This window comes from Musa acuminata, chromosome BXJ1-5 (genome assembly GCF_036884655.1).
Source record: "Musa acuminata AAA Group cultivar baxijiao chromosome BXJ1-5, Cavendish_Baxijiao_AAA, whole genome shotgun sequence".
NCBI classification, from domain to species: domain Eukaryota; kingdom Viridiplantae; phylum Streptophyta; class Magnoliopsida; order Zingiberales; family Musaceae; genus Musa; species Musa acuminata.
Window position 1 is genome coordinate 10,907,408 of NC_088331.1, and position 11,061 is coordinate 10,918,468.

General features: G+C 39.6%; 2 protein-coding genes across 4 annotated transcripts; one reads left to right on the plus strand and one right to left on the minus strand.

The window, feature by feature from the left end:
* The first annotated feature begins 193 nt into the window (after positions 1 to 193).
* Positions 194 to 1,950, plus strand: LOC135583594 (small ribosomal subunit protein eS28). Of its 3 annotated transcripts, XM_065183061.1 has the most exons (4): positions 288 to 335; positions 1,118 to 1,189; positions 1,260 to 1,328; positions 1,562 to 1,950. In XM_065183061.1, exon 4 carries the CDS (start codon positions 1,563 to 1,565, stop codon positions 1,758 to 1,760), a length of 198 nt encoding a protein of 65 aa, XP_065039133.1. In that variant the 5' UTR covers positions 288 to 335; positions 1,118 to 1,189; positions 1,260 to 1,328; position 1,562; the 3' UTR covers positions 1,761 to 1,950. The 3 variants fall into 3 exon arrangements, with proteins under 3 accessions (XP_065039132.1, XP_065039133.1, XP_065039134.1); XM_065183062.1 differs by lacking the exon at positions 1,260 to 1,328 and having other exon boundaries at positions 313 to 335; XM_065183060.1 differs by lacking the exons at positions 1,118 to 1,189; positions 1,260 to 1,328 and having other exon boundaries at positions 194 to 335.
* A 547-nt stretch (positions 1,951 to 2,497) lies between these two features.
* LOC103985086 (protein SOSEKI 1) lies at positions 2,498 to 5,654 on the minus strand. Its single transcript, XM_018826199.2, has 6 exons — positions 5,463 to 5,654; positions 5,296 to 5,365; positions 5,089 to 5,221; positions 4,640 to 5,007; positions 4,458 to 4,556; positions 2,498 to 2,988 (listed from the first exon to the last, which is right to left on the minus strand). The coding sequence occupies exons 1-6, from the start codon at positions 5,608 to 5,610 to the stop codon at positions 2,904 to 2,906; spliced, it is 903 nt and encodes a 300-aa protein (XP_018681744.2). The 5' UTR covers positions 5,611 to 5,654; the 3' UTR covers positions 2,498 to 2,903.
* Positions 5,655 to 11,061: the final 5,407 nt, after the last annotated feature.

Here is an 11,061-nt window from a genome sequence, read left to right on the forward strand (position 1 = left end):
AGTTCACAATGCTATTGTCTATAAAAACTTCAATCCATGGATGAGATATGAGTTTTCTTTTTGTATAATAATTTTAATATTATACAATTTGTATTTTATTATCGATAATATTGCCTTTGACTTCTGGAAGAATCCATCTCAATGTAATTAGCCAGGCCTAGGTCATCTCGGCTCGAACCGGCCTGTTAAGCCGGCCTTTTTGACTCGCGGCCCAGAGTCTGAAGCCCTCGGTCGATGGCGCCTATAAATAAAACCTGACTAGGGTTGTTCTTGTTCTGCTTTCTCCCGCGGCCGCCTTCGCTTACCCATCGCCCCCTACGCGAGAGAGATCGTAGGTGCGTGCGATTACTTCCGAGTCCCTAGTTCTTTTTTCGCTTGTTATCGATTTATCAGTGGATGTTGTGATGTCCTGGTAGTTTGTATTCTGTCATCCAGCAAAACTGATTGTCGGTTCTCTCAGTCTTCTATCGAATTTTTTCGATTTGTGGAGGACTTGTACGCCAATTAATTTCTTGTAGCGCATGATTTGCATGTTTAGTTGGTTACGATGATCTCAGTCTTAAATAAGCTTCGAGTAAAGTGAGTTGTTTGTTTCTTGATATGATTTGCATCTTTAGTTGTTCACTTCTTTGATGTTGTGGTCTAATGGGCAGTTGTGCTGTTGTTTGATATATACATGAATTTAAATCTCGATCTCGTACTGGTTGACCAGTTAGAATCACTGGCTTGATGTGCTTCTTGCTTAAGTTAATCGAAGTGTCTGTAATTTTTCCCATGTAAGAAGAGGTTGACCACTTGACAGTCTGTTTCAAGCACCTTAAAAAGAGAGCACACAGCTATTTGTCTTAATTTGGTTTTGGCTTAAACAGGATTAAGCTGGTGGTTATTGGTTTGATTACTCAAAGGGCTAATTTTACCTAATTAGAATAGTTAACCTGGATAATTACTTGTCCTGGAGAGCGGGTTAGAGTAGCTCACTCTCGTTTTCTTTGTTGATCTAATAATTGAGTTGGCTAGCTAGCTAAGTGACCAAACTAAAGAAAAGTTGAGGCTAGTTAACCGAGTTACGTGTTCTTTACAAATGATTAATTAAAACTTGTTTTCTTTGATTGATCAGATCTCAAGCTCTATGATGCCTTGTTTAATTTTGCGCCACCTCCACCGTAAGCCAAACACACCCTCATCATAGGTCATATATTCTACTGAGTTAATTTTCATCACGTAAACTAGTGGGTTTTAATTTATTTCATTCAGTGCAGATTTCACTACTTCATCAAAATATATCATAGAGGTCATCGTATATACACTGTCAGAACAACTAGCACAAGGTTGGTGTTCTGCAAGTTGCCATGTAATATGATAACTTACATCACTTTCCATTTATGGCAATGAGAAACTTGGTTGACACAAGTGCACTTCAAATGGTGGCACACTCTTCATGTTTCTTTTCTTGTAATTTGGTTTTCGTTGTCATGCCATTATTTGGTTCTTTGTTTTCTTTGGAAGTGGGAATTATGATGAGCACTCTTATCTGATTGCATTGCGTAACCGATATGAACAGCATGGATACTCAAGCTAAGCTTGCAGTTGTGGTGAAGGTGATGGGCCGCACTGGATCTAGAGGTCAGGTTACCCAGGTTAGGGTTAAGTTTTTGGATGACCAAAACCGGCTGATCATGAGGAACGTAAAGGGCCCCGTGAGGGAAGGTGATATCCTTACCCTTCTTGAATCTGAAAGGGAGGCTAGGAGATTGCGCTGATAATAGTAATTATTATTATGATACTCTAAGGTCTTTCTTGCCTACTTCAGCAAGCTATTTCTATTTGTCTACAAACTTGTATTATCGGCTCAGTGGGTTTTGTTCTTTTTTTTTTGTTGCATGGATTGTGTTGAAAAATTGAGAAACTGCTCTATGTTCTATTTTGGTATGAACCCATAATATTTTAATTCGCTGTGGTGTTTGTGTCTGGTCTTAATTAATTGCATGTACTCACTCCATCAAAAATGTTTTCTCTTGGAATGAGCCGTGGATTGAGCATGGATGTCAATTTGTTCCTCTCAGATGGACATTTCAGCTCCTATGTTTTCTTTGAATTACTTAATGCTTCTGAAATCGCACCAACACCTTGAGCGTGAACGTGATGTGTATATATTATCCAGATTGATTCTTGCAACACTAGAAACTCCAAATATAAAATCTAATATAGCCTCTCAAAATAATTGCATTTGTTCCTCATTTTTACTGACTGGCATAGCTGGATTAAATCTACTATTATGGCTGTTAAAGTTGAAATATTGTTGCAGATAATGGTTTTAGTAAGATCTCTGCTTTAATTGGTAATGATTTGTTGATGATTTTGCCAAATACACTAATAGCTAGTGTAATATATGGATTTTGTTTAGGAGGCTATGTGGGAAAAAAAATCATCTGAACCACAACATTTGTATCATGCAATCACATGGTAAAAATCCAGACATTCAAAATTGCATTTGCTTGTAACTTCACCTGCATTTATTTATTGTTTAAAGAATATATAGAGCCAAACACTACATGTATAAATTCATGTATGCAAAGAATATACATGAAAAACTAAAACAAAACTGATCACAAAAACCAAAGCATTTCAAAGATTCATCATCATCAGTGCCATACCTGAGACATAATCTCCACACACTCACTGCAACCTTTAAATGTTCCATCTAGTTTATTTGATCTGATGATTGTCACCTCTTTTCTTCTTATTGTTCTTATTGTAATGATAGGTAGATATAGTACCATGTCCACCTGGAATGCATTGTTGGCTTTAGGTAACATGTTTTACCATGAGAAATTTGGGGACTGCTGCCTTGAACTCTTCCATTTTCGATTCACTGCCATAGCATTTTCATCATATCTGGGACTTTATATCCCTACTTGTCCATTGAGACCTTTACATGATTTCATGTGTGAATGCAATTTCTGCAGCTTAAATGTCTTCCCACATTGCCTGCGTGACGAATTTGCAACCAATTAAACCAATCATTAGTGAAATGGATTCGAGCGTAAAGTAATTAATTGCATTTGCACTTCCATCGAACCATGAGCAAGTGATTTATAGTAACCGGATATTATGAAATCTCTATGGGCTGATTATAAATTACCTTCCCGTTCTCAGTATTCTTGTCCCATATAGTTATGAAAATGAAACATCCTTCTTGTCTCTAGATTTAAAAACTTTACAATAGAATTTCTATAATTATGAAAATAAAACATCAAGATTTGTTTACTCTAACATTGTTGGTTTAATCGATAAAAATATAAAAATAATAGATAAAAATGATGATTTTTAACATTTCAGTTGATGATTGCGGTTGATGTTGGGGGTTATACATGGTTGTTGTGGATTAGGAGAATGAGGACGAGAGATGAGAGTCATTCTACGTCGGTGTCGATGTAGTTGTTGAGCGACAAAAGGATCGCTCGACATCGATAGTCCTTTCGTCACTCGTTGCATTAACGTCGACGCAATTATCGAGCGATGTCGCTCTACATCTATACATCGACATCGATGCAAATGCTTAGTAGTCCTTTCATCGCTCAACAATTACGTTGACGCAGTGAGCGATCTTTTTGTCGCTCTGCATCGATGTCGACGTAGTTGCCAAGCAGCGATTTGCATTGGCGTCAATGCAATTGCTGAGTGACGTTGCTTTGCATTTGCATCGGTGTTGATGTAGTGACCAACCCTTTTGCTATTCGATAATTGCATCAACGCAAACGCAGTGAGCGTCCTTTTCGTCGCTTTGCATTTACGTCAACGTCAACGTAGTTGTCGAGTGATGAAAAGGTCGTTCGGCATCTACATCGGTGATCCTTTTGTCGCTCGACAACCGCGTCAATGCAGATGTAAAGAGGCGAAAAGATCACTCAGCAATTGCATCGACGTTGACATAAATGCAAAGTGGCTCTCATCTCTCATCGTTGCTCTCCTCATCCTCAACAGTCACTTGCGACTTCTAGCAATGTTATCGTTTATCACCACTGACGTCGTCCGTCATAGCCAATGAGAATATTAAAATTATTTATTTATTTATTTATTTTTATATTTTTATCTATAAAACCTATGATATTAGGGTAAATGGACTTAGACGTTTTACTTTAATAATTATAAAAATTTTAATATAATTTTTTTAAGTCTAATGATCTAAATACTAAAGAAGTTAGGGCTAATATATAATTAGCCTAATATGTACGCAACTTTGGGACGTACTATTTAATGACATAATTTTGACTGCTATTTCAGATATCAATCACTATTGCAGCAATACCTATGAATCAAGAGTGAATAATGGTGTGCCATAAAACTTGGATTCGTGTCTTCACGGAGTCGGACTGTGACCCGTGTGTTTCTCAACCAACTACGACTCGATCCGAGTCACACGAGCCACGAATTAAGAGACGAAGAGTGTGACTTACGAGCAATTGGGTGTCGCCGCCGGCGTGTAAACCGGGGCGGCTTCCTGCTTCCCCGCCTTCCGCCACCTCCTCCCCCCGCCGCTCCTCGTCCTCCCTTCCCTGCCAATTCCAACTCTTCAGCACACAGCAGCAAGGCCTGTAAATGCAAAGCAGATAACTCCTAATGGCACCGATGCGATCACCTTGAACCCTCACTGTCGCCGCCGCGGCCACCGCCGGACCGCTCCTCTCCCTCTCGGCTTATCGGCCGCAGGGCCCCGTCGTCGGTCTGATCCGCGGTCTTGCACCGGAGGATGTTACGTAGCGCCTGCGTCGCTCGCTTGGAGCAGTTGTTGCTGTCGCTGCTGCTGTCCATTATCGATGCCCCTCTCTCCTCCTCCTTCTCCTCGTTCGGCTTCTCCTTCGCTTCCACCTTCGACGCGTCGATCTCGGGTGCCGCTTTCTGCTGTGTTGGCGATGGCGGCAACACCAGTAGAGTGTCGGCGTCAGATGAGGCCGCCACTTTGGGTGGTTCCTCATCGACCGCCGACGTCGACGCCGGCATCATCACCTGGTCATCGGTGAAAGCAAACGATGCACATGAAGTCAGAGGAGATGAGTGGGTAACAGAAGGTGGGGTGCTGTGCTGCACCTTTTTGCTGGGGGTGGAGACGGGAGGATCCGTGGCGAGCTCGGAGCCTTTGAGCACGTATTCGGCGTCGGCGAAGGGCGTGATGGGGTCGTCGTCCATCAGGTCCTGCCATATGTATCCGCCTCGATACCGTCTGAGAAATCACACCCATGTAATCATGGCACGAATAGCATCGAACGAAGAGGATGAGACGATGGAGTAGATCACCTTTTGTAGGACCAGGCGAAGGAGTCGGCCATGTCCTTCCCTCTGAACTCCGACAGCCATCTCTTCACATCTGGCAGATCGAGCAGGCGCAGGAAATAGTTGGGAAACAGCCGAAGAGATACGAGGAGATAGATCAAAGAGGCGCAAGCAAAGGGGAAGCACAGTACCGCGAAGGTAAACGTGGTCTCGACGACGGCGATGGATGCGGAGGAGGTGCGGGTGTTCCACCCGGCCATTCCGGCTGAGGAAGTACACCACGTTCACTCTCCTCATCTCTCCTCCTCCTGCTGCATTGGGTACCTCCACGGGCGTCATGGCGCATGCAAGTAAGTATCAGGGATTGCTGCATCAACCACCTATTCAACTCAGTCGAGGCTTCCATCGTCACCGAGCATACGTGAGTTTTATATAAGAAGGATTGCAGGACTGGCAATAGGAATATTTTAAGGTTTAATCGTCGTTAATACTCGTGGAAAAGTAAATAAGAATAGTTATTGCTATTACCATAAAACAATTCCTTCGCCCAAACAAAAATTAGTATGCATTAACCCCCCACATTATTACGGATCCCTTCGTCGTGGTGTTGATATATACGTAAGAATGGAACTCTGGCAGATGCATAAGGGTTTGGTATATAGTTGCCAACATGACACACAATCTCCAGAAATAGATGCATATTATTTACTCTTTCCTATCCATCAGAATATATGTTTGCAAGCTGTTTTTGGTCAGAAATGTAGACATCTAACTCATTAGTGTCATGCGGAAGACAACTCATGACTGGTCAGCTTATAAAAGGTCTTACCACATAATATATATATATATATCCCTATAAGAAACACACAACATTATTTAATTAATGATTTCAGATATTGGTGAATGGAGTGAAAGTAAGTAATAATAATACCAACAACAACAATACAATACAATAATGCAATAATGAAATAGCTGAAAAATGAGGTCAACTTAGAATGCTGTCAGAATATAGTTGAAAAGGATAATAGAGGCGATGAGCACATCGGTGTTGGGTGTGTTTGTTAGCTCTCAAGGCAACGAAAGGCTAAGTTTACTGCCAAAACGAACCACAACCACAACCACAGCACGAAAGGAAAAGCCAACACAGATGCCAAGTTTACATGATCTTATTTGCGGGCTAATTATAGATCATCCTTTAGGGTTAGTCCTTCTTCACATCTTAATATTTATACTTTAAAAATTTATATCGAAATCTTTATAGTTATAAAAATAAAATATATATATTCATTTACCATAACATTGTTGGTTTTATCGATGAAAATATAAAGATAAAATATGAAAAGATAATTTCAATATTTCAATTGATGATAGTGAACAACGTCGGTGATAACAAACGACGGCATCACTAGGGGCTGTGGATGATTACTGTGGTGACGAGAGATGAAGACCACTCTATATTTTGCATTGACGATCTTTTCGTTGCTCGGTAATTGCGTCGACATCAACACAGTGAGTAGCTCTTTTATTACTCTACATCTATATCGGTATCGATACAGTTGTCGAGTGACATCATTGTGTATCTGCATCGGTATTGATGTAGTTGCTGAACGACCCTTATCCATCGCCACTGCTCTCCTCATTCACAGCAGTCACCCACGGCCCCTAATAATGTTGCAATCCACCACCACTGACATTCTCTGTCACTATCGATTAGAATATTAAAATTATTTTTTTATCTATTATTTTTATATTTTCATCAATAAAATCGATAATGACAGAATAAATAGATATAGATATTTTATTTTCATAATCATAAAGATTTCAATGTAAATATTTTAAATCTGAAAATAAAAAAACTAAAAAAATCTAACTATAAAGGATAATATATAATTAACCCTCTTTTGTTATGTGATGACCGGAGGGCAGAAGGTGAACATCAATATTTTTTCTATTCGGAAGATTTCATTATGAAAAGTTATGAAAGATTGTCACTAAATAACTATCATGATTTGACTTCCAAGAATTTGTTGCCTCTTATGAAGGCTTTGCGTGATGGCCAACTCTGAATGTCAACCTTTCAGTGTTGTCTTTTTATATAGATTGGAGTACAAGACTTGGCAATTGTATAATACACCAATCCATCAAATACCCTTTCATAAGAAACTTGGGGTGAAAAAGGAGAAATAGAACAAAATAAAACATTCAGCTTCCGAGAGAATGAGGGGAGCTCAGCTTCTTAAGTCCTTAGATTAGGGAAGCAGTCAACGCAAATATCACTTCCAAAGCCAGCCTTAACTCAGGACAAGAGAATTGTTGCATGAGGTGTTGACCTCACTTTCATCTTTGGCAATGCACAAAGGACAAGACCAAGCATACGATGTTTGGTAGTGCATCTTTCCTTGAATGGCTCGATGATGGGTTTATAGATGAAAGAAGGGGAGGAAGTATGTAACCATTAAATACTTTATGTTGAGTGTAAATTGTGTTAAGTTTAAATTAATGGTAATAAGCTCATATAAACTTTTTTAAGAGATTAAATTAGAGTGCAACAATGGCATATTGCATGTGAAGCTAAGTCGATAGGACTTTCACATCCATCATCTCTCTTTTCTATTTGAATCATTATGTTATGTTTAATGTAATGTTTGTATCATTTGTTATGATAGGATCTAATAGAATAATTAAATCATTATCTTAATAAACCTAAACCATCGATCAAGGCATTTAAGCTCAAAATAATAGTATCAGATCGCCCTATCGCTATAAACCAATTCAAATGTTCATTCAAATATTACTTATCAATTCAACATCTAATTCGACACTTGTATCCTATGGATGAGACGGATAGCTAATTATCTTATCATGTCATATTGTGGTAAATGATTTGTGTTCAAATTTATTATTATATATTATATCTAATTTTATCGGCTTATCAATAGATGTAATGCTATATATTATTATTTACAATAAGTATTATCTTATAAATAACGCATGAATAAAATTTATAGATGCGGTTATTAGACCATAATAAAAAAGATAAAACTTTTACTTACGATTACGAAAACTATAGTATTAGACGAACTTTTATATCTTTTACGAATACGAGAGATTAGTACCTAGGACTTTATAAAAAGTTGTCAAGATCTTTACTAACTAAGCTAGCTTTCAACGTAAACTTTTACGGTTTTTACTTGTAGGTATAGTTATGGCTGTGGTGATAAACTGTTGACATATATAAATAAAAAGCATGGATAAAAGCATATTTTATTATAATGTATGAGATTTAAGTAAGAAATGAGATTTTGGACTAATTACATATTATCTTCTATATTTAGACCTTATTAATATTATAGTTCATGTATTTAAAAAATTTATATTAGGATCCTTATAGTTCTAGAAATAAAATAGATAATCTTATTTTTAATATATTTTTAACATATATTAAAAACATGTTGGACTAATGCGAAATTGATAATTAAAAACATTTTTAATATATTTTTTATTTTTTTGTTTTGCCTAAATTAAAATATAATTTTAACATAGCAATAACTACTTGTAGACCCTGCGATCTTTATCTCTACCCATACTAGTCTATCATGTTCTTTGTCCCGACAAGCACAAAAGAGATTTATTTATCTTTATAAGATTTTGGCATAATATGTGATTTTGAGTAATAACATTACTCAAAATGTTGTCTCCTCTTAAAAGCAATCATACTAAAACCACACAAATAATACTCACATAAATGAAATATAATAATTTATCATATAACCTATCACGATAGGACATTTTCAAAAAACCATCATAATTAAGCATATAAGTTATAGCTATTGATCGGACATGAAGCAATAGCATACTCTTGTCCCGATGGCGATAGTAGCGATTATTATATGACGAATGAAGTTACGACTACAGCTCAAGAAAGAGTCATGACATAAGAAGCATTGAGGAAGAAGGGGAGGAGGACGAGAAGAAAGACCAAGGAGCTGGCGAGCCGAGCGACGAAGGTCGATGCAATGCAAAGGGTGACGTAGAGATATTGAAATTTTTTTTTTTTTTTTTCATCTAAGTTATACTAATGCAGCATATGATATCACGTATTATATCTTTTAATAGTGTCACTGATGATATTAGGAAAAATAAAATTATTTCTTTCGGTTTTAAATTTATGAAAATACGAATATCTATTTTATAAATGAGATTATGGCACATCATCACTTATGGGGTTAAACAGAGTCTACCAACAAAGATTATCACTATATAAGGAAGACATTTTGCGATCGACGACATGCGATCATCGTAAGTACGTCCTCATTGTTGTCATGTATGATTCCATCTTTACGCAGGTGCATGATGAGAATGAAGTCATGGCTGGTAATGATAGATGGATCAAGAACAGTGCTGCAACCACATAAGCCTCTTCCCTCGCTCCTCCTCCAATGCTTCCATCGCACTCTTTGGCATGAAGCCAAAGGAGGCCGGTAGGAGCACAGCCGCTGATCTCTCAGTCTTAACCATGCAAGTTGACGTTCCACCCTTCCCTCAACTTAACTTCTTCTCTCTCTCTCTCTCTCTCTCGCCAACCATGGCGACGCGTTCCGATCCGAGCAAGCAAAGCCGCATCGATCCGAGCATGTCCAGGAGAACAAGGAAGGCCATCGAGGTCTTTCAGGAAGAGCCGCAGCCGGAGGAAGCCACTGATGGCTTTCGACGCATGTCTTTGCAGGAACTGATGTCACAAGGTGCAGGCCAAGGCATTAATGGTGCTGCTGCTGTTCGTAAGCTCATGACTAATGCATCAAGAGATCAGGAGGATGCAGCGGCCGCAACAAGTAACGATGAGTGGGAGAAGACCCTCCCCATCGTTCCAAAGCAAGGAGGAGTAAGAGCTCATGGGATTCTGAACAGGTACGTGAAGGTTCTCAACAATCTGATCAAGGCGAGATGCAGCTCCAAGGAGAAAGCAAGGTCTCAGTGAGGCTTTTGAAATATATATATGTGCAATAACAATGTATATATGTGGCTCATTTCTATGTGCTTGTAGACCTATATATATATATATATATATATGTGCAATAACAATGTATATATGTGGCTCATTTCTATGTGCTTGTAGACCAAGTCATCCGCCATCCATTGTCCGAATCCACCTCCACCACCATTACATCTTCATCCACTATTTAAGGGCTCCTCTCTTCTCTTGTCATTCTCTCATCTTCTTCTTCTACCTCCCTCCCTCTCCACCGTGGCAAGCGGTCTCCGTGCGCTTTGCATCCTCTCGGCCTTCCTCAGCCTCATCGGCTGCTGCATCTCCACCCACAACGTCGTCGTGGAAGGCCGCGCCGCGTGTACTGCGACACTTGCCGTGCTGGCTTCGAGACCAACGCCACCGAGTACATCGAGGGTGCCAATTAGGTGAGGTTAGAATGCAGGAATTACACCACCGGCGAGGTCGTCCACACGGAGGAGGCGGTGACGGACAAGGCCGGAACGTACCACGTCGCCGTCCTCGACGACCACCAAGAAGATACCTGCGAGATGATTCTGGTGAACGGCCCCCGCGGCGACTTCTCCGAGATCACTACGCCTCTGTCGTCGCCACTCACAGCGTCGGGATCGCCAGCAACGTGCGCCAAGGACAAGCCGCTCGCCTCCTGTGGCCAGTTGCTCATGCAGAACGCGCACTGGGAGTTGACGAGTGAGAGAGGCGTCGACTACGAAGCACTAACCACTAAGTATATATATGAATCATTTAGCAGTCCTTTTTTCCTCTTTTTGGTTGGTAATTCT

Excerpts from the sequence above, each read along its gene's own strand:
- LOC135583594 (XM_065183060.1), top strand. The coding sequence starts at position 1,563 with ATGGATACTCAAGCTAAGCTTGCAGTTGTGGTGAAGGTGATGGGCCGC.
- LOC103985086 (XM_018826199.2), bottom strand. The coding sequence starts at position 5,610 with ATGACGCCCGTGGAGGTACCCAATGCAGCAGGAGGAGGAGAGATGAGG. Across the intron at positions 5,222-5,295 it reads TTCGCCTGGTCCTACAAAAG|ACGGTATCGAGGCGGATACA; the intron begins GTGATCTACTCC and ends GTGATTTCTCAG. Across the intron at positions 2,989-4,457 it reads GCGGCGACACCCAATTGCTC|GCAATGTGGGAAGACATTTA; the intron begins GTAAGTCACACT and ends TTCGTCACGCAG.